Here is a 23,764-nt window from a genome sequence, read left to right as displayed (position 1 = left end):
TAATATGGAGGATGTGTGTGTAAGTGTGGAGAACTGTGTGTAAGTATGGAGGACGAGTGTGTAAGTATGAAGGACTGTGTGTAACTTAGTATGGAGGACGAGTGTGTAAGTATGGAGAACTGTGTGTAAGTATGGAGGGCATGTGTGTACGTATGGAGGGTTGTGTGTACGTATGGAGGGTTGTGTGTAACTTAGTATGGAGGACATTTGTGTAAGTATGGAGAACTTGTGGTAAGTATAGAGGACTGTGTGTAAGTATGGAGGACTTGTGTGTAAATATAGAGGACATGTGTGTAAGTATGGAGGACTTGTGTAAGTTTCGAGGACGTGTGTGTAAGTATGGAGGGCGTGTGTGTAAGTATGGAGGATGTGTGTGTAAATATGGAGAACTGTGTGTAAGTATGGAGGACTTGTGTGTAAGTATGTAAGAGAGAGGATGTGTGTGTGTATGTATGGAGGGTGTGTGTGTACGTATGGAGGGTTGTGTGTAACTTAGTATGGAGGACGTTTGTGCAAGTATGGAGAACTGTGTGTAAGTATGGAGGGCATGTGTGTGAGTATGGGGGACTTGTGTATAAGTATGGAAGACGTATGTGCAAATATTAAGGACGTATGTGTAAGTATGGAGGGCATGTGTATAGGTATAGAGGACAGTGTGTAAGTATGGAGGACGTGTGTGCAAATATGGACATTTGTGTCAGTATGGAGGACATGTGTGTCAGTATGGAGTTTGTGTGTGTAAGTATATTGGATGTGTGTGTAAGTATGGAGGACTTGTGTATAAATATAGAAGACATGTGTGTAAGTATGGAGAACTTGTGTGTAAATATGGAGAACATGTGGGTAAGTATAGAGGACGTGTGTGTAAGTATGGAGGACTTTTGTGCAAATATTGCAAATATAGAGGACATGTGAGTAAGTATCGAGGACTTGTGTAAGTTTTGAGGATGTGTGTGTAAGTATGGAGGACGTGTTAGTATGGATGATGTGTGTGTAAATATGGAGAACTGTGTGTAAGTATGGAGGATTTGCGTGTAAGTATGGAGAACTGTGTGTAAGTAAGGAGGACTTGTGTGTTATTTAGGAGGAGGTGTGTGTAAGTATGGAGGACTGTGTGTAACAATATGGAGGACAAGTGTGGAAGTATGGAGAACTGTGTGGAAGTATGAAGGGCGTGTGTGTACATATGGAGGACATGTGTGTCAGTATGGAGTTTGTGTGTGTAAGTATATAGGATGTGTGTATAAGTATGGAGGACTTGTGTGTCAATATGGAAGACGTGTGTAAGTATGGAGGACATGTTTGTAAATTTGGAGGACATGTGTTCAGGTATGGAAGACTTGTGTGTAAATATGGAGGATGTGCGTAATTATGGAAGATGTGTAAGTATGTATGGAAGACTTGTATGTAAGTATGGAGGACGTGTGTGTAAGTATGGAGGACGTGTGTGTAAGTATGGAGGACGTGTGTGTAAGTATGAAGGACGAGTGTGTAAGTATGGAGGACGAGTGTGTAAGTATGGAGGACGTGTGTGTAAGTATGGAGGACGTGTGTGTAAGTATGGAGGATGTGTGTAAGTATGGAGGATGTGTGTGTAAGTATGGAAGACTTGTGTGTAAGTATGGAGGACTTGTGTGTACGTATGGAGGATGTGTGTAAGTATGGAGGACTAAGTGAAAGTATGTAAAACTGTGTGTAAATATGGAGGGCGTGTGTGTAAGTGTAGAGCACGTGCGTGCAAATATGAAGGACATGTGTGTAAGTATGGAGGACTTGTGTGTAAGTATGGATGATGTGTGTGTAAGGGTATGTGCACACGTAGTGTCCAAAAACGTCTGAAAATACGGAGCTGTTTTCAAGGGAAAACAGCCTCTGATTTTCAGACTTTTTTGAGCAACTCATGTTTTTCGCTGCGTTTTCGCGGCGTTTTTTATGTCCGTTTTTGGAGCTGTTTTCATTGGAGTCTATGAGAAAACGACTCCAAAAACGTCCAAAGAAGTGTCCTGCACTTCTTTGACGAGGCAGTCATTTTACGCATCGTCGTTTGACAGCTGTCAAACGACGACGCGTAAATTACAGGTCGTCGGCACAGTACGTCGGCAAACCCATTCAAATGAATGGGCATATGTTTGCCGACGTATTGGAGCTGTATTTTCAGGCGTAAATCGAGGCATAATACGCCTCGTTTACGCCTGAAAATAGGTCGTGTGAACCCAGCCTAAATATAAAGGATGTATGTCAGGATATTTACAGTATGTTCAAACACATTATGTTTTCCTGGTGTATAGACCGAGTATACTTATAGGGCCCTACTGACCCAACATATGTTAAAAAAAATTATCATTTTATGCGTCGGCATACCTATTTATTATTTTTTTTTACCGTGTGAAATACAGTTATCCAGTGAAAAAAAAAAAAAATGTACACTGCATGGTATACAATTTTTTTTTTTTGTAATAGGACTGTAGGAACAACGTATGCCACTGTATGCCTATACAGTGGCATATGATGGAGTCTTCTATTGGAGCCATACATCGTGAAGTACTTCCGACGTATGCTTTCGACGGAAGGCTCTAACATGATGTTGCCAGTTTGGCAGACAAGTACAAGACTGAGCGATCTCTCGCGAGAAAGCAGTCTTGTACTTGTCTGCCGAGACCTGAAGAGTGAGAGCATGCGCACGCACACGGTCTCCCCTCTCCAGCTCTTGCTGTGACATTGTCTGTAGCTGATTGGACAGTGTCACAGCCATGTTACACGCCCCCTTGCCATTACACGCCCCATTGACAGTTCAGGTTTTTTTTCAAATATCGGGCGGCAAATATAACGGCACCAATATCTAAATAAGGAGGAGGGTAGAAATTTTTTTAAAGTGCCCTGGGGTTTGTGCAGCCCTGCCCATTACATGCTGCACTCAGCTGCACATGTATGGGGAGGTGAAAGGTTCTTTTTAAATTTAATTTCTATGCTGGAAAACATTCTTTCTTTTAAATCTAAATAGGTTATAAATTCTGTGTTGATTAATTTCTTACTATAACATCACGGCTGTCAGAGCTCTTTTTTTCTGAAACAAATCCTCCTAAACACCTGCATTGACATATATTTAAAGTGAATCTGTCAGGACGTTTGGAGCAACTAAACAACAAGCATGCCGTGACATAGCTTTTTCTGCACGGCTGAAAACTGCACTGCAAAAATGCATGGTTTTTTTTACCACGATTTGTTGATGTTTTGCAGTTAGCATGGAAACCTTGGCAAAACCGCACAGTGTGAATACATTCTACCTCTTAAAATGTACGTTTAGGGAATAATTTCTAAAGTAAGTTAGAACTTACCGAATGGATTCCAGATAGGGAGTCCGGTGGCATAGGGCTCATGCGCGTTGCGCAGATGAAGCTGGCGACAGTGCACCTCGCTTCACTGTGCATGTGCAGTATACTATTCTCTGCTTTATGTGTGCAATGCTCATGCGCCTGATATGCAGTGTCCCAGATACACTGCAGCAATGTACTGTGATTTCTGACATTGTATCGAGGTGTCATGGCGGATCCCTGGTCGTTTTGAATGAGTTAGTTCTGAGAGAGCCAAGTAACGGTTGGAGTGCGTAGTAGTTCCTGTGTAGGAGAAACCCTGCAGCTCTGAGGAGAAAATCCAGTTCAGAGATCTTGGATCAAACCTGGAAAAACACACACAAGTAATCAAGTTGTGTAATTACCACAGAGAGCGAATCCAGCTCATGAGAGAATCAAAGGAGGAAGTTCAGAAGGAATCCTGCCTGGTCTCCTCACCTGCCAGGCTGCAGCCATTTTATCTGTAACCTATCAAACCTCAAGTAAAGGACTGTAAGTTACGATTTACAAGTTATTCAACCGTCTCCCATGTATTCAATCTGCACCCACGTTACCAACAAGGGCACCCCAAATACCATCAGACCGGGAGGCTGTACAACAGGGTGTGCCCCAGGGGGAAAACTACAACTACTACCATCTACATTCACCATACAGTGCAGACCCCCTCCATTTCCCTGTAACGGCTCCGCAGGGAGTGCTTGAAGGCCCAGCCACCGTGACCCTATACCGACTCACACTATCCCATCACCACCGGGTCGCTGCAGATGCTGCTCCCGATTTCGTCATGGTAAGTTCTAACTTACTTTACTAATTACTTTCTAAACGTCCATTTTAGAGGTAGACATGTTTTGAGCCCTAAATCCTAGCTGAATTATGGCATGCTGGTGGTTTAGTGGCTCCAAACGTACCAACAGATTCCCTTTAAAAACCTAGTAGCTAGCTTACTGTTACACATTTAAAGGGGTTAAGTGGGGACCGAAAAGTATTAGCAGTGTACTCATTGCAGTATGTAAGTACAATAAAAAAATAATAATAATTCTGTTCCCCTGTCGCGCTGATTATAAGATTTTTATAGCGCTGGCGGGGAACCGGAAGTCTAGTTGCACAGTCTTACTTCATGACGACACGACTCTTCGTCATGTGACCGGCCCCACAGTACTCTATGTACAAGCAGCGATCACATTGAATACAGCAGGGCCTGTCACATGGCGAAGAGTCATGTTTTCATGAAGGAAGACTGTGCCACTAGACTTCTGGTCCTCCGCCAGCGCAATAAAAATCTATTAAAATATCATGATCAGCGCGGCGGGGGATCGGAATGTATATTAGCGACTGTACTCACATACTGCAAACTGCTGAGTAAACTGCTAATACTTTTTGGTCCCCACATAATCCCTTTAACTTAATAATAACACAGTATGAAAAAAGGCTCCCAAGCTCCCACTAGTGGCGGCTGCTGGTAGGCACCATGTTAAAGGGTTTTTTCATCTTGCACATTTATGGCATATCTACAGGATATGCCATAAAAGTCCAATAGATGCGGGTCCCACACCTATCTCTAGAACAGGGCCCCCTAAACCCCGTTCTAGCTTAATCGGCTCCACTGCCTCCCGACCAATTCCTGGTTAGGTGGTCGGGAGTTACGGAATCAGCAGAGTGCTCGCTGAGCTATGCAATTTCCGTAACTCCCATAGAAGTAAATGGGAGTTACTGAAATAGTGTAGCACGGCGTAGCTACGCTGTTTCTGGAACTTCGTATCTATGGACACAGCGTAGCTCGCCGTGCTACGCTGTTTCTGTAACTCTCATTAATTTCTATGGAAGTTACGGACACAGTGTAGCACAGAAAGATCGGTTATTTCCGTAACTCCCGACCACCTAACTACGATGTGGCTGGGAGGCAATGGGATGGGAGCCGAGTAAGGTAGTACAGGGTTTAGGGGGCCCCGTTCTAGATATAGGTGCGGGTCCCAGAGATGGGACCCGCATCTATCGGACTTTTATAGCATATCCTGTGGATATGCCATAAATGTCCAAGATTGGAAAACCCCTTTAATAAGAGGCGTAGCTAGCAGGGGGCGGTAGCCCTGGGTCCACTGAGATGGTGCGGCCAAGGGCTGGTCCCCCAGCGGAGACATGTCCCGGTTTCAACTGTATCTGCAGACGCAGATACAGTTGAATCCTATCATGGAGCAGGAAGTTCACGGCTCCTTGCACCAGCATTTACTATGTAATGCCAGCTGTGAGTGGCTCGACATAATGTGTGACGTAATCGCGCCTGTGTGCACAGAGCCACACACTGCACAGAGCAAAGAAGCAGAGGGATCTCCTCCACTCCTCGTGGGAACGGGGCTAGGTGAGTATTTTTTATTATTATCAGGCACTATGGGGGCATTATACTGGGCATGGGGGTCGCAATGGGAAAATATATAGTATTGGGGCAGATTTGGGGGCAATATACTGTGTAGGGGCAGCTATGGGGGTAATACTGTGTGGGGCAGCTATGGGACATTATCTGGTATGGGAGAAGCTATGGGGCATTCTACTGTGTGTGGGCAGCTATGGGAGCATTATAGTGTGTGGAAGGCACTATGGGGGTATTATACTCTGTGGGGGGCACTCTAGAGCCATTATACTGTGTGAAAGGCTCTATGGGGGCATTATACTGTGTGGGGAAAGCAATAGGGTCATTATACTCTGGAGGGAAGCTATGGGAGCATTATACTGTGTGGAGCCACTAATGGGTCATTATACTGTGTTAGGGAAGCTATGGGGGCATTATTCTGTGTGGGAGCAGCTTTAGGGGCATTATACTGCATGGGGAGGCACTATATGGGGCATTATACTGTGTGGGGAAGCTATAGGGATATTATACTGTGTGGGGGGCACTAAGGGGTCATTATACTTTGCCGGGCACTAGGGGGTCATTATACTATGTGAGGGGCACTAATGGGTTATACTGTGTGGGGCCCGCTATGGGAGCATTATTTTGTGTGGGGGCAACAATAGGGGCATTACCCTGTGTGGGAGCAGCTATAAGGGCATTATACTGGGTTGGGGTCCACTCAGATGTTTTTGGCCCCCCCCCCCCCCACGAGCTATTTCCCTAGCTACGCCTCAGCCTTCAATTTTTAAATGCACGTCTCCAGTATGTCAGGGATTTTGAGCTCTGTATCCGAAAAACATAGCTCAGACCAATATAAAGATATATTAAGAAATTAATCAGCATAGCATTTTGGACCTAAAACTGACATTTAACGCTGGTTTCAAACGGCCATATAGCATTTTAAAGTCCATATTTCTGAACTGAACGTGGATCATCATAGGGATCAGATTTTGTAATGAGAGAGTACGGCCTAAGGCTGGATCACAAACCGTGTTTTGCTGCGTTTTTGTGCGTTTATCGGGGGGGGCGGTTTTAACAATGTTTTTTTACAGAATTTTAAATTATTTTTTTTTTTTTGCGGCCAGGTTTTACATTAAAAGTCTATAGTAAAATATAAAATGCACTACATACAACTGCATTTGGCTTGTGCACTTTTTGAGGCAATTTTGTGGTCAGTATTGTTTTTTTTTTTTTTTCAAACACTGCATATACTGGGTATGGCGTTATTTCCATATAGTACTGAATTTTTTTTACAAAATGACACAAAATGAAAAACGGCAGATCAGAGTGTAATGTTCAGCGTTGCCACACATGCTGTTTCATGCGCCCATTACTTTACCACTGTAAAAAAATCTCACATTGTTGGAGTATGCGTGACATATGTGCACAGGCAATATCATGCTAACTCCATAAGTTAAAATGAGCAGTAATAATATGCAATGTTACACTGCTATCTACCATTATAGCAAGTGGGATTATAACAACCCGTAGGATCACCAATGTGCCCTGGTTCAATAAGGGTAGAGCCACACGGAGCGGCCCTGACACGGTCGCGCAGGCACCATGTTCGGTGCGGCTGTCAAACAGCCTGTTAGTGGCCGCATGTTAACGCGGGTAAACCGTCACTTTATGTGCAAAATCGTGCGGCCATGAATTAAGACACCCTTTATGGCCGCACAATTTTGCAAATTACAACAATTTACCCCCTATTCATTCTCTATGGCAGCGCCGGAAAAAGCCGAACACTGCACTCGGCTATCTCTGGCGCTCCCATAAAGAATGAATAGAGTGGCAGTGCTCATGCGCATGTAACCGGAATACCCCTTAACGAGGTATTTCACAGCCGCTCCTACATAGTGCCAGTGCGGTTATTGGCCGCGTTGCGACCGTGTCAAGGCCGCTCAATGTAGCCGTACCCTAAGGGTATGTTCACATGCAAACTCAAAAAGTCTGAAAATACGGAGCTGTTTTCAGGGCGTTTTCGCTGCGTTTTTACGGCCGTTTTTGGAGCGGTTTTCTATAAAATTTATGAAAAACGGCTCCAAAAACGTCCCAAGAAGTGACCTGCACTTCTTTTTCGCGGCCGTTTTTCAAAACGGCCACGTAAAAAAACGGCCCGTCGGAAAGGAACGCCGTTTTTCCCATTGAAATCAATGGCCAGATGTTTGGAGACGTTCTGCTTCCGATTTTTCTGGCATTTACGTCCCTAAAAACGGCCGAAAATAGGCCGTGTGAACATACCCTTACACATTGCGGTTGAGATGCAATGAAAAACCACACCTAAAACGCATGTGTTTCTACCACGATTTGATGCCTTTTTTGATGGGATTGAGGTAAAATAAAAGCAACTGCATCGAAAAATGCACCAAATCGTGGTAAAAAACATGCATTGTTTTAGTGTGTTTATTTATGCAGTTCTAACCGCACCTCAACTACAACGTGGGATGAAATACAATCTCTCTAAATCTCACCACACCCTTCATAATGTGACTAATCCCTAGGCTGAGAAGCGAGTTGTTACGTGTCTCGCTCTGACCTGACTGCCTCCTTAACTTGTTTTTGCAGATCTTCAGAATCCTTCTATGCTATAAATAAAAGCCCAAGCTCCTTTTAATATAATGAGCTTAAAAAAAAATGGAACTTGTATATCATCCAGAGACAAGTTTGTAAAAATTACAGTCTGGAAATTCTCCGCATCGGGCGCCGGTATCATTACAGCTATAATTCAGTAATTGCCTTCTTTCAAGTTTTGATCTCTGCAAATGTTACAGGAAAAAAAATGAAGTCTAAAATATTATCAAGCACAGAAAACCTTCACCAAATTTGCTCGCCAGCATACTATATCTGGTTTTATGTTATGGATTAACGGTGAATGGCTAGAGATGGTAAACTCACCAAATAACTTGAAAGCCTATATGACAAAATTCCGGTGTCGTCTGCAGCCTGCAATAAAGTGCAGGAACAGACAAATCCAGAACAAGTTCTTCCAGCCCGCTGTGTATAAATAAGATGACAAAGTGTTTGCCTTACACCTCATTGTAACTTTCTGTTTAATCTACAAGTGCACGTCGTGAAATTTCTGGAAGTTTCTGTGAGCTTAAAAGACGGGAATCCGCAGCATTCATGGCAAGCAGCCAAATCTATGTACTGATACATTTTCACCCATACAAGGACTTTTAGAAATGTCTTCCACAGGCTTTACAATAGCACGTATAGAAGAGAAGCCCTTGAGACTAGTAAGATCAGAGAAGCTCTCCACCTTGTCTAAGGGACACGAACTAAACCCGTCAAAAGTAAACCATGTAAATTATGCAGCCATACTAATCAGTTATGTGGGACTTTTAACATCATAGGATCATGTTTCTGTACTTGTAGAAATGTTACCTGGTGTCAGCAAGGATGTTATATTGGTGAAACTAAAAATGACAACGAATAAACCCATAAATCATCAATATATATATTGCACGTGCCAATAAGACAACTAGAAAGAAAAAAATGTTGTTTAACTGATACACTCCCCAAGAACTATACAATTAGAAACAATATCCCGGTGCTATGGTAACAGAACTGTACATTAGACAAGGATAAAAACCCTTAGGCCTAGCTCACACTGAGTTTTTTTCAGGCAGAAGACCTGCCTGAGCTTTTTTGCCACGGTTTTCGCAGTGTTTTTTGCTGCATTTTTCTCCCGCGGCCATTGAAAACAGTGGGAAAAAAACATCACGCAAAACTCTCGGATTTCAATGGGAGGTCAGAGGTGGAGCCGTGGCAAGAAAGAACATGCCACTTTTTTTCCCTGTGAGCGGCTAAAAGCCACCCGGGAAAAAAACTCCTTCTGCCTCCCATTGAAATCAATGGGGGGGGGGGGGGCGATTTTGGACGTACTTTGGTGCTGATTGCGACACAGTTTCTGCATAAAAAAAACTCTGTGTGAACTGGGCCTTAACTCGAAATGGCTCAAGAGAGAAAGGAAAATATAAAACCTAAGGGCAGATTCACACGAACGTTGCGTTTTTGCGCGCGCAAACAACGCGGCGTTTTGCGAGCGCAAAAAAGATTTGACAGCTGCGTGTGTCATGCGTGTCTGATGCGCGGCTGCGTGATTTTCGCGCAGCCGGCATCATAGAGATGAGGCTTGTCGACGCCCGTCACTGTCCAAGGTGCTGAAAGAGCTAAATCTTTCAGCACCCTCGACAGTGAATGCCGAACACAACAGCGAAAAACCTGTAAAAAAAAAAAGATAAAGTTCCTACTTACCGAGAACTTCCCGGCCGTTGCCTTGGTGACGCGTCCTTGGTGACGCGTCCTTGGTGACGCGCCTCTCTTGACATCGGGCCCCACCTCCCTGGATGACGCGGCAGTACAAGTGACCGCTGCAGCCTGTGATTGGCTGCAGCCTGTGCTTGGCCTGTAATTGGCTGGAGCTGTCACTTGAACTGAAGTGTCATCCCGGGAGGTCGGACTGCAGGAAGGAGACAGGAGTAATCGGTAAGTTAGAACTTCGTTTTTTTTTTACAGGTTCATGTATTTTGGGATCGCAAGTCACTGTCCATGGTGCTGAAACAGTTTAACTCTTTCAGCACCATGCACAGTGAATGTCTCCCGATGTCGCGGACCGAAATTTTTTTTGCCGGGTTCGGCCAAAACGAGTTTGGCCGAACCCGGTGAAGTTAGCTTCGGTTGTCGGGGTTCGCTCCTCGCAAAGACACTCCGTTTGGATGTTCGGAAACAGAAAAGCACGTGGTGCTTTTCTGTTTACATTCATCCTTTTGACAGCTGTTGCGCAAACACGCAGTTCACACGGAAGTGCTTCCGTGCAACCTGCGTGGTTTTCACGCACCCATTGACTTCAATGGGTGCGTGATGCGCGAAATACGCAGTTATTGAACCTGTCGCGCTTTTTGCGCAGCAGACAAACGCTGCGCAAAAAGCACGGACTGTCTGTACTGCCCCATAGACTTGTATTGGTCCATGCGTGCCGCGTGAAAACCACGCGGCCCGCACGGACCGAATACACGCTCGTGTGAATCCCCCCTAAAGCTGATAAAAAAAAAAGTTTCCATATATTGCGTGGTTTACATCTTGTCCATTGCACATTGATGCTTTTAAAGAAACTAGGAAGATAGTTCTTACAACCAGACCACCCTATAGCGGCCTTTAAAGAATTGTCCTGAAGGTAAGCTGCAAAAGCATCCAAACATTCTATCAAAAACATCATATAAAAAAGTCCATTAACTACACAGCATTGATCTGCCCCAATTTCTCTATGATAAGGCCTCATGCACCATTTTCACGCCGCTTGAAACGGATCCGTGTGTCCGTTGTGATTTCTGTTGTCACTCCGCATCCTTTCCGTTGTTCCGTTTTAAACTGCCGTTTTGCTTCCGTTTGTCTTCCGTTTTAAACGCTCTGTTAAAATCCATCTTGTGTGTTGAATGCAGGGAACTTTGGCTTGCCCTGCCGTTGATTGGCAACCGGTCCGTGTGCCGTCCGTTGTTTTGACGAATCCATAGGCTTCAATGGGCATTATAAAATTATATAAAATGGAGCCGACCGGTTTTCGGGACTGGACTAGTCCCTTCAGGAAAATTATCCCCAGTGATGATATTTTCCATGAAGAAGGGACTAGTCCAGTCCCGAAACCGGTTGGATCCATTTTATATGCTTTTATCATATTTTAGCAATTTATGCTTTCCAAGTTCTGTTTTGTTTTTTTGCTTCAAAAAATAGCTAAAAAGGCTTTGATTTTTATCTCCTGCCTAAAATAGAGTTTAATTAATAGCAGCGCCTCTGAAAATCCCACTATTTTTTTTCTACAAGTATGTTTCACTCCTGGCTTTGGCTTCCAAATACTGACCTAAATATTGCCGTGTGCAAGTAGCCAAGAACTTATACTTCTCCTTCCTCCTAGATCTATTGCATATGGCAATAAAGTCGTTTATCTGGACAAACAAGGTAATACAAAGCAATCAACAGGTTTGTGGGCACATAGTTTTACAAGACCTACCAAACACTGGGACCAGTTGGGTAGGCAAATAGAAGCTGACAGGTTCCCTTTAATATGCAGTAAGGTTTTTATATAACAATTTTGGCGAGAATGATCATTTGGTTTGACACACACAATTGAATGGACTAAACCTGGTATGTTTCACACTTCTTGGCTGGGGCTACATTCATTTGTGTAACCCGACTAGTGTGCAACAGCTTCAATAGCAATTGCCACATGACTTTCACACAATTTAATTGCAACTTTTTGCCCAAAGATTGCATTAATACCTAATCTAAGTTGCATATACATGTGATTCATTGTAAACCTATGGATTGTTATTGCTGTGTGTGTGACACAGTTGTCATGCTACAATAAGTCTGTTAATGGCCCAATTTTTTCAGTATTGCTTAGATCTCATGAACAGAGATCATCTTTCAAGATCTCCTCTTTTGAATATTAATGGGACACTTCGGCCAAAACTGAACTTTCCCATGTGTACCATTATGGTATTCCATGTATCAGTCTCTCACTTGTTATTTTTCTTGCTGCTTCTATCTCTCTCTATATATCAGACTGGGATGGTTGCTTAGCAGCAGTGTGAATGAGGCTCGGTGACACACTTTCTCTACTTGATTCTATGGAGCTCTATGTGTCACCTATCACAGGTTTCAACCGTTCCTGTACCACACTAGTTTTTCAACATCTATCATCCGCTACCACTGATACTTAGACAGGTATAATGTAGAAGAATATAGTGCAGCCTCCCTGTCTGTATACTTATGGTTTCTCAGCTTATTTAGGAGAATATAGAGATAATCACAGTGTCCCCCAGCATGCGAAAATGGTATGGACTTTAGCTGGTCATGTGATGCTGTGCTAAAGCATCATGGGATTGATAGCAAAGCAGAGAGGAAGAGAAAGCTGGGGCAATCTAAGAATCAAGATGGAGGCTTTTTTTTAAAAAGCACAGACAAGGCAGCAGTTGAAAAAGTAAATACAGAATACATAAAAGAAGTGTGGAGTGTGGTATATAGTCAGGTGGGGAATGTAGACATGGAAAGTTGTGTTTCCACTGGAGGTCTTCTATAAAAGGACCAAGTGCTATATCCATTTTTGCATGTAAAATCAGTAAGGTTAGTGGATTTGTCCTATAGATAAAGCATAGGTTTACCTTTAGTAAGCCAAAAGTCAACTTATGCTTGTATGTAAAGAAATTATCTTTACGTAAATTATGTAGTAAACTTCTATTTTCAGATTCACTCCCTTTATGAAATATGACGTGTCCGTTTCCATGGCTTCCGTCCAGTGGCGTAACTACCGCCGTAGCAGCCGTAGCGACTGCTACGGGGCCCGCGGCATGAGGGGGCCCGTGTCGCCCGCCGGCACGGGCCCCCACCATGGCCGGAGGCTCCGCTAGCAGCCGCTATGGCTGCTACAGCGGGACGCCACTGAACACTACGGCAGAGCAGGTATCTCCCCGCTCTGCTATTAAACAAAAGACATGTATCCCCTATCCACAGGATAGGGGATACATGTGTGATCGCTGGCAGCGATAGGGAGAACAGGGGACTAAAAGTCCCCTGAAGTTCTCCATCACAAACCTCGGACTTCCGGCGTCTGTGTCGGCAGCTCCGTAGAAATGAATGGAGCGCCGGTCGCGCTTGTGCGCATTCGTGACCAGCGCTCCATTCATTTCTACGGAGCTGCCGACACAGACGCCGGAAGTCAGAGGTTAGTCATGGAGAACTTCAGGGGACTTTCAGTCCCCCGTTCTCCCTATCGCTGCCAGCGATCACACATGTATCCCCTATCCTGTGGATAGGGGATGCATGTTATTTGTAGGACACACTATAGGTCGCATTTTTTTGGGGGGGGGGGGGGCTGTATGGCGTTCCATGCAGGGGGGGGGGCGCTGTATGGCTTTCCCTGCAGGGGGGCTGTATGGCATTCTCTACAGGGGGGGCTGTATGGCGTTCTCTACAGTGGTGGCTTTATGGCGTTAGCGCCATACAGCCCCCTCTGTAGAGAACGCCGTACAGTCCCCCTGTAGATAACGCCATACAGTCCCCCCTGTAGAGAACGCCACACAGCCCCCCCTGTAGATAACGCCACACAGTCCCCCCTGTAGATAACGCCACACAGTCCCCCCTGTAGATAACGCCACACAGCCCCCCCTGTAGATAACGCCACACAGTCCCCCCTGTAGATAACGCCACACAGTCCCCCCTGTAGATAACGCCACACAGTCCCCCCTGTAGATAACGCCACACAGTCCCCCCTGTAGATAACGCCACACAGTCCCCCTGTAGATAACGCCACACAGTCCCCCCTGTAGATAACGCCACACAGTCCCCCTCTGTAGATAACGCCACACAGTCCCCCTCTGTAGATAACGCCATACAGTCCCCCTCTGTAGATAACGCCATACAGTCCCCCTCTGTAGATAACGCCATACAGTCCCCCTCTGTAGATAACGCCATACAGTCCCCCTCTGTAGATAACGCCATACAGTCCCCCTCTGTAGATAACACCATACAGTCCCCCTCTGTAGATAACGCCATACAGTTCCCCTCTGTAGATAACGCCATACAGTCCCCCCTGTAGATAACGCCATACAGTCCCCCCTGTAGATAACGCCATACAGTCCCCCCTGTAGATAACGCCATACAGTCTACAGGGGGGGGCTGTGTGGCGTTATCTACAGGGGGGACTGTATGGCGTTATCTACAGGGGGGGCTGTAAAAAAGGCACTATCTACAAGGGGGGGTTGTGTGACACCCAGGGGAGGGGGGGGGCCCAGTCAAAAGTTTGCTATGGGGCCCTGTCTTTCCTAGTTACGCCCCTGCTTCCGTCAATAAGCAGACAAAGGGTTGTGACAGCTTTTGCATAGGCAAAATACAGTCGTCCTTATATGGCGGCCTATATTCTGCTGATGAGTTTTCAATGTAACAGTGGTAAATTTGATTTTCCTGACATTCCCCTGTTTTATTATCTCATTGCCGCTGCTAGTAAAGGAAGTTATTCCAGTAATAGATATTAAATATGGAAATGAGCTTAACTATGCAATTCTCTAAGGGTATGTTCACACGGCGGGGGTCCGTAACGGCTGAAATTACGGGGATGTTTCAGCCTGAAAACATCCCCGTAATTTCAGCCGTAACGGCATGTGCAGGCGCTTGAACGCCGCGTCAATTACGGCCGTAATTAGCGCTGCTATTCATTGGAGTCAATGAATAGCGGCTCCAATTACGGCCAAAGAAGTGACAGGTCACTTCTTCTACGCGGGCGTCTATTTACGCGCCGTCATTTGACAGCGGCGCGTAAATATACGCCTTGTGTGAACAGACAAACGTCTGCCCATTGCTTTCAATGGGCAGATGTTTGTCAGCGCTATTGAGGCGCTATTTTCGGGCGTAATTCGGGGCAAAAACGCCCGATTTACGTCCGTAAATAGGCCGTGTGAACATACCCTAACAGTACCTGAATGATATTTTAATTTTTCTGCAGTTTTCCTACCACACTCCCTACTGTCACAAATTATTGCGACTGCCGCTTTATATAGCCACATACAGATAGTGATCATTGCTGGCATTTTCTAAATGACAGAGTCAGAGGTCAGCAGCTGTGATCAGCAATGACAAGCACTTACTGAATCTTCTTGGTAAAGTTCTTTGAAACTATTCCTCCCTCCTTCTGCTGTTCTTCATGGTTCCCTAGGATTAGAAACAATAACAAAATTAGACCCATATCATAGACAAACCATGCAAAAAATGTATTTGTAATATACTACCTTCCTCATGTTTAGCAAATAAATGTATAATGAAAAATTATAAAAAATTTCAATACACTTTCTATATACATTTCTCAAGTTTTTTTTAAGATCTCTGCTTGCATTTATTCAATAGGTACTTCAATTGTTTACTCCCATGGGATAAAAATCAGTTTTGGTCATGTGATAATCACACAGGTACACAGCTAGTTACAAGACACAACTCTGATAGCTGCATTGTAATTGTAAGCAAGCGTGCGCCTGTATATCCATCACATGACCAGGACAGATTTCTATTCAATGGAAGCAAACACTGAAGGTTCCTACTGAATAACGCCAACCACGGGGAATTGATACAGAAATTATCTAGGAAAATTATATATCTTTTCTTTATACAAAGTATAAAATGTATTTGTTAAAATAGAAATACCCCTTTTAAAGGGTAACTAAACGTTCAACAAACTTCTGACATATCAGAAATTTTGATTGGTGGGGGTCCGAACACCTAGACCCCCACCAATTGCTAAAATGAAGCGGCAGATGTGCTTGTGTGAGCGCTGAGCTGCTTCGTTTCTGTTCTGCTTTTTCGGGAAAGCTGATGTCGCGGTGTACGGGCTTATAAACTTTCTATTGAGTCCGTATTCCGCTATATTGATTTCCGGAAAAAGCCAAACAGAATTTCACTTTGTCATGTCAGAAATTTTGTTGAACGTTTAGTTACCCTTTAAGTTCAAGCTCTACAAGTAGAATAATTATAAGAAGAAGTGGGTATTCACACAAACGAGTTTATGGGCTGTGTGACAGCTATCCACACGGCCATTGTTTTAGTGGACCATGTGAACGGCCCGTGAAAAAATAGGATATAGACTCCAGTCTATAAAGAATCTGTAAAATCGGGTCTGTACGCATACAAATCGGCCGTGAAAAACTGTAGTTTTTCACGGACGATTTGACTGTGAATAAGCCACAAGGCCTTATTCACATAAGCGTGTCAGATTTAGGTCCCCTAATTGTTTTTCATTCATATGAATATCCGTGTTGCGTCTGTGGTTTCCGTGTGTCATCAGTTTTTTCCCCATCCGTTTTTTTTCTTTGCAACCATTTCCTAGTTTCACCTTTGTTCTGCATTTTTTTTAGAAACTGAATGGTGAAAAACTGACAGCACATGTATGAAGTGCTGTCCTTTATTTTTTATTTTTTAGCTCCCATAGACTTTAATTGGCGAGTCTGGTGTGCCATAACGGACCAGTATAGGGTATGCTGTGAGTTAAGCTCCGATAAAAAAAGGATGTGTGAATAGACCCATTGACATGTATGGGTCAGCGTGCTGTCCATTGTTAAAAAACGGACAGGACAGGGACAAGAAATACGTTAGTGTGAATAAAGCCTAATGGTGGTATCGAGACATTTGTGCAGATGTGATGTATTTACACCAGTTTTCTGTCGCAAATATATTGAAAAATATGTCATCTAGGAAAAAAGCCAAATTTAGGGGGAGTTCACACACAGTTTTTTTGTCAGCCAGAAAAAAACTGCCTCAAAATCCCTTCAGGAAGGAATAAACGCTGTGTAAACTACCCCTTATAAAGCCCTTGCAACACTTTTTCGGAAATATGCGACTGTGTTATAAAAAGTGAGTAGCGCTTTAGAGTTGCAATGGAGTGCGCTATATATGCAGTATATTAATACAATCTGGCATTATTTTCTACCCCGTGTGTGCTCTTTTGATGAACGTGACGATTTCTGCATGTAGGAGAGATAGTGTCGCCACCACGTGATCGGTCATTACTGTACCCCAAAGATAACTTCAAAACTATTGACAACATTAGTCTATATGACTCTATGTCCTAATTCTTAATTGTAATTCCATAATAGGTTTGTAAAATTCACACAATGTTAATAGAAGTATGTTACATATGAATAACTCGCTGGATTTTAATGAGTGGGCTGCACATTCAGAAGAACATTAAATTGAATTCATTTTTGCATATTGCTTTGTGTCAGCATTCAGTCATAACGGACTACGCACACCATAAATGCCCAATAAAGATAAAAAAAAGTTTAGAAATGCAGTTTTTGAATAATAGAATTTGTGCTAAAATGCTGGTGCAGTTTGCTTAGTAAACCTTTCCCTATATTTGAGCTGCTACATGTAGAGACAGCATAATCAGTTATTACATGTGTTTTTTCTCTCGCAGCTTTTTCCTTTTGAAGTCAGCGGGAGAAAAAAAAACGGCACGCAAAAGAACACCTAGGGGCAGATTTATTAAGACTGGCGTTTCATTTCACAGTCCTAATATAAAGAGCACTGGAGTAAAATGTGCCTAATTTATTAAAAGGCGCACGCCTCGTAATAAATCAGGCGCATCTCTGGCTGTCCGAGCGGAGTCAGCTATAACCTGGATTTAATTTGCGCTAGTTTCTGGCATAAGTTAAAATGAATTTGTCTGGCTGAGAGTGGTCATGCCCCTTCTCACTAAACCCTGTTCACTTTCTCTAAAAGTGGCTGAGGCGGCATAAAAAAAAACCACATTTTTTTTTTTGCGCAACTTGCGACTTTTCTATGCCTGAAAGCTGCTTGATAAATTCTTTCCCCCAGAGTCTGTTTCAGAAAGCAGCATGGCACATTTAGGTCAGGACAGGGCCGCCATCAGGGGGGTATCAGGGGTACTGATGTGAGGGGCCCGGCCAAACCTAATTGAAAGGGGGGCCCGGCAACTGCTGCGACTTGCCTTTGGTAGAAAAAAACAGGCCCCTGCAATGGGGCCCATTTTTTTCACCAAAAGAATGTCGTGAGCTGCAGGTCCCCCCTCTTGTCAAGGGGGCCGTCAAACACTGCCCGCCCGCACGCGCGACCGATCGCGCGCACCCGCAAACTCCCACCTAAACTATGGCCGGGGTAAGTCTAAACTTTTTTATAAATTTAAAAAAGTGCCTTTTTTTTTCTCATTTGTTATTTTTGCGGCAGAACCGCAACATTTCCGCAACAGAGGAGCAGCGATTCCACAGAATAAATTGACATGCTGCGGCTTAAAAAGCCACACTGCAGGTCAATTTTTTTTGCAGCGTGTGGATGAGATTTGTTCAAACCTCATCCAGTCTGCTGCCACTGTAATACGCTGCGGATTTTCCACAATAAAATGTGTTGCATAAAATCCGCAGTGTTCATGCCTAGTGTGTTCCTACCCTAAGGCCGGATTTACACAAGCGTGTGCTTTTTGTGCGCGCAAAAAACGTGGCGTTTTGCGCATGCAAAAGGTCCGTAACAGCTCCGTGTGTCAGCAGTGTATAATGCGTGGTTGCGTGATTTTCGCGCAGCCGCCATCATTATGACACTCTGTATGTTTGCACGTGGTGCTTTTCTGTTTACATTCATAGTTTATACTGCTGCGGAAGTGCTGGGCGTGATTTTCACGCACCCATTGACTTCAATGGGTGCGTGATGCGCGAACAATGCACAAATATCGGACATGTCGTAAGTTTTACGCAGCGGAGACATGCTGCGTGAAAATCACTGACAGTCTGCACGGCCCCATAGAGTAACATAGGTCCGTGCGAGGCGAGTGAAAATCACGAGCGTTGCACGGACGTATTACACGTTCGTCTGAATAAGCCCTAACAATAAGGCCCAGTTCACAGAGTTTTTGGGCCTTGATATTGACTCGGACACTGCGTCAGAATCAGCACCAAACAACTTCCAAAACCGCCTCCCATTGATTTAATCTGAAATCAATGGGAGCCAGTCGCGGAAAAAAGAAAAAGCAGCACGTCCTTTCTTGCCGTTGTTCCGCCTCTGACCTCCCATCGAAATCAATGGGAGGCAGAAAATGCATTTTTCGCTGCGTTTTTTGTCTGCTGTCCTCAATCACTGCGGGCAAAAAACGCGGCAAGATAGTGTAGGCAGGTCAAAATCTGCCTCAAAATTCGGTGCACGGTTCCAGGCGGTCGCGGGTGCGCGTGCGAGCGGTCGCGGGTGCGTGCGGTCGATGGTGCACGCTCGAGGACGCTCGTGAGTGCGCACGTGCGGGAGTTTGCGGGTGCGCGCGATCGGTCGCGCAGGCGGGCGGTGTTTGACGGCCCCCATGACGAGAGGGGGGGGGCCCGCAGCTCACGACATTCTTTTGGTGAAAAAAACGGGCCCCATTGAAGGGGCCTGTTTTTTTTTCTACCAAAGGCAAGTCGCGGCAGTTGCCGGGCCCCCCTTTCAATTAGGTTTGGCCGGGCCCCTAACATCAGTACCCCTAATACACCCCTGTTGGCGGCCATGGGTAGCATGATATAGTGCTGGACGGAGTACCGTTAACAGGCGGTGCCACGGTAGGGGGTCCCAGAAAGTTTAGCTGTATGGGGCCCTGAGATTCCTGATGGCGGCCCTGGGTCAGGATCAGGCACACAGTTTTGAAGCAGTATTTGGTGCAGTTTTTGCTTGTTTTTTGAGCCAAAGCCCGAAGTGGATCCTTTCTTTTGTGTCCACTTCTGTGTTTCACTAAAAAAACTGAAGCAAAAACTGCATCAAAACTGTGTGTGTGATTCTGGCCTTAGGCCTCATTCACACGAGCGTATCCGATTCACGCGCGTGAAAAACGCGCGTGAATCGGGTCCGCGTGTGTTGCGTTATGCATCAGTGTGCTTTGCGAGGTGCATGCGTTATTCATGCACTCGCAGAGCACAGCTTTTTTTTTTATTATTATTCTTTTCAACTGAATTGATGGGCAAATCACGCACCGCACACGCATGTGCATCCATGTGCGGTGTGTGGTTTTCACTCACCCATTACTTCAATGGGCGCATAGGTGCGTGATAATGCACCAATATAGGACATGCAGGGAGTTTCACGCAGCGGACTCTTGCTGCGTGAAAAATCACGCATGTGTGAATGGCCCCATTGAAATCAATGGGTCAGTGTGCTATGCATTGTTTCAACGCACAGCACACGAACGTGATTCACGCTCGCGTAAATGTGGCCTTAAACCCTTCCCGACACCCGCGTAAATATACAGCTTAGGTCGGGTGGTCGAGTAAGGAGCGGGCTCACAGACTGAGACTGCTCCATAGAATGAGCTTGTTGGCTGTGTGTAACAGCCGACACCTCCGTGTAATGAGCGGGATCCCACTCGAGCAAGATCCAGCTAGTTTAACCCCTTAGATTCCGCGGTCAAAAGTTACCGCGGCATCTAAGTGGTTAGTAACAAGGGGGCGCCCCCCTTCTACGTCGGAACCCCACCCCAGCCACGCGATTGCAGCTTAACGATAGTTGGCATGGCAACCTGGGAGCCTGATGGTCTGCCATCTTTATACTCCTATGAAGCCCTGCTCCCGGCAGGGCGTCATAGGAGACTGTCAGTATAACGATATACTGTAATACATTAGGATTGCAGTAATCATGCAAGCGATCCAATGATCGCTGTGTTAAATCCCCTAGTGGACTAGTATAAAAAGTTAAATAGAGTTAAACTTATATATATATATATATATATATATGTATATATATAGCAGACAAAAAAAATTGCGACCGCACACTGCAAACACTAATGCAACCTAAACCGCTAAATATAAATAAATATGCATTTCATGCTAAATCTACTTACAATAGCAATTCACTAAAGTGACTAATGAGTAAAACTTATAATTTGTATTAAATAACTCTCTAAAAACAGGGGTACAATCACCACTGTGAGAAGAGCCCACCCTGCTTATTTAAAAATGTATTAAATATATACTGCAATTACTGGTTCGTTTGCGAACCCTCCTATAATTGAGTATGTTTGAATACATGGGATCAAGCAGCGTTTAACCATTGGTGTATCAGCAAATGGGACCGTACACCACACCAGAGCCTGCAGTTACCGCTCCTATGTACCCCAGTGCTGGGGTTGCCCAACGATACCGCTGTCACCTACGCTTAGACCCCTCTCTCATCTGACCCTACGTGTTTCTATATATAATTTCATCAGGGGTCTGTACTTTTGTCAGACTAGCTTTTGCGCCAGTGATATAGATTTGTAACAGATATTCTGTTACACACACGGAAGCATGCTCGCATTGATATCAGCGGCACGCTTCACTCAGGACTCCGAGTTTATATAATTAATACTCCTCCCCTTGGGCTGAGGCTAAGCCTCGAAAACGGCCAATCAAAGTCGCCCATGTCATCCGTGACGTGTGGTCATGTGACTCCCGGCGCGTAATTTGACGTACCTGGAAACCCACCACCATCGTCATGCCAAACGCGCAGGCGCAGAGAGTGCATCTCATTACTGCCTCTAGCCCTCACATCTAGGGGGCGGAGCAAAATATTAACGTGAGAACAAGGATTGCTGTCCAGCTCAACACTGCAATCTGGCAACCCCTAATCTAACAAAGCCTCTGGTCACACACTAGGTGTGGATGAGTAGGCAATAATAGTGTTTTATACAATAGTACATTTTGTCCATATTGTAGGACAACTATACAAATATTTGAAAATATAGGGAGGTTCTTAGTGCACATTTTGATCAAAAAGTGTTTGCTCACCTGCCACGACAAGGCCTCCTCCATAGGTGCGGACTTACTCTGCACATACACCCAGAACTGGGACTAAGCCTATATACATATATCTGGGGATGGTAGGATCCAGCATTGAACTAATTAAAATCACCCAGGGCAGAATGGGAGGAGTGCAAGAACAAAAATGGAGGCAGTCACTAACCCCACATATATGAATCACATAAACAACACAAAAGTTTGTACAGCACCCAAAAAAAGCACACTGCGAACACTAATGTAACCTAAACCGCTAAATATAAATCAATATGCATTACTGCTAAATCGGCTTACAATAGAGTATATTTTCAGTCACAGGTGTTCTTGCACCTGCATACACGTTTTGTATCATTTTGTTGGAATGTGCTGTTCAAACTATTGAAGAATATGGCGACAAAATACTAATTTTATTTTTAACAATCAGATTTTTCTTCATAAAAGTAGTAAAGCATATAAATTTGGTATTGCTGTAATCGTATTGACCCGCAGAATAAAGTTAATGTGCTGTTTTTACCACACTGTATTGCCGTGAAACCCCCCCAAAAATTGAGCAATCGCTTATTTTTTTTCCCATACCACCCCACAAAGAATAGTCTACCAGTTTTTCCCCTACATTGTATAATACAATAAATGGTGCCATGAAAATCTACAACTCGTCCGGCAAAAAAAAAAAAACGCCCTCATACGGCTATAACGACAGAAAAATAAAAATGTTATGGCTTTTGAAAGGTGGAAAGAAAAAAAAAATGGCTGCGGCAGGAAGGGGTTAAAGGGATATTTTAACCAAAGCAAGTGATGGTATATTGCTAGGGTGAGCACATCTTATCAGATCTTTATTCAGTGTGAATGCACACTCTGCTAGGTATCAGATCTTTATTCAGGGTATGTGCACACGTAGTGACCAAAAACGTCTGAAAATACGGAGCTGTTTTCAAGGGAAAACAGCTCCTGATTTTCAGAAGTTTTTTGAGCAACTCGCGTTTTTCGCGGCGTTTTTTACGTCCGTTTTTGGAGCTGTTTTCATTGGAGTCTATGAGAAAACGGCTCCAAAAACGTCCAAAGAAGTGTCATGCACTTCTTTTGACGAGGCTGTATTTTTACGCGTCGTCGTTTGACAGCTGTAAAACGACGACGCGTAAATGACAGGTTGTCTGCACAGTACGTCGGCAAACCCATTCTAATGAATGGGCAGATGTTTGCCGACGTATTGTAGCCGTATTTTCAGACGTAAAACGAGGCATAATACGCCTCGTTTACGTATGAAAATAGGTCGTGTGAACCCAGCCTCAGTGTGAATGCACACTCTGCTAGGTATCAGATCTTTATTCAGTGTGAATGCACACTCTGCTAGGTATCAGATCTTTATTCAGTGTGAATGCACACTCTGCTAGGTATCAGATCTTTATTCAGTGTGAATGTACACTCTGCTAGGTATCAGATCTTTGTTCAGTGTGAATGTACACTCTGCTAGGTATCAGATCTTTATTCAGTGTGAATGCACACTCTGCTGGGTATCAGATCTCTATTCAGAGTGAATGCACACTCTGCTAGGTATCAGATCTTTATTCAGCGTAAATGCACACTCTGCTAGATATCAGATATTTATTCAGTGTGAATGCACACTCTGCTAGGTATCAGGTCTTTATTCAGTGTGAATGCACACTCTGCTAGGTATCAGATCTTTATTCAGTGTGAATGCACACTCTGCTAGGTATCAGATCTTTATTCAGTGTGAATGCACACTCTGC

The 23,764-nt window shown here is 44.3% G+C and overlaps 1 protein-coding gene across 1 annotated transcript in view; it reads right to left on the bottom strand.

Moving 5' to 3' along the window:
- HSPB8 (heat shock protein family B (small) member 8) overlaps nt 1–23,764 on the bottom strand; it is an 89,856-nt gene that overhangs the window by 23,874 nt on the left and 42,218 nt on the right. The window contains exon 2 of the mRNA XM_075854778.1: nt 15,375–15,438. Within this exon, the coding sequence (XP_075710893.1) occupies nt 15,375–15,438 (64 nt within the window). The remainder of the gene's footprint in view (nt 1–15,374; nt 15,439–23,764) is intronic.

The sequence above is a fragment of the Rhinoderma darwinii genome, chromosome 1 (assembly GCF_050947455.1).
Source record: "Rhinoderma darwinii isolate aRhiDar2 chromosome 1, aRhiDar2.hap1, whole genome shotgun sequence".
Classification (NCBI taxonomy): Eukaryota; Metazoa; Chordata; class Amphibia; order Anura; family Rhinodermatidae; genus Rhinoderma; species Rhinoderma darwinii.
The sequence above is the reverse complement of the archived record's forward strand: the minus strand, read 5'-3'. Positions and strand labels throughout refer to the sequence as shown.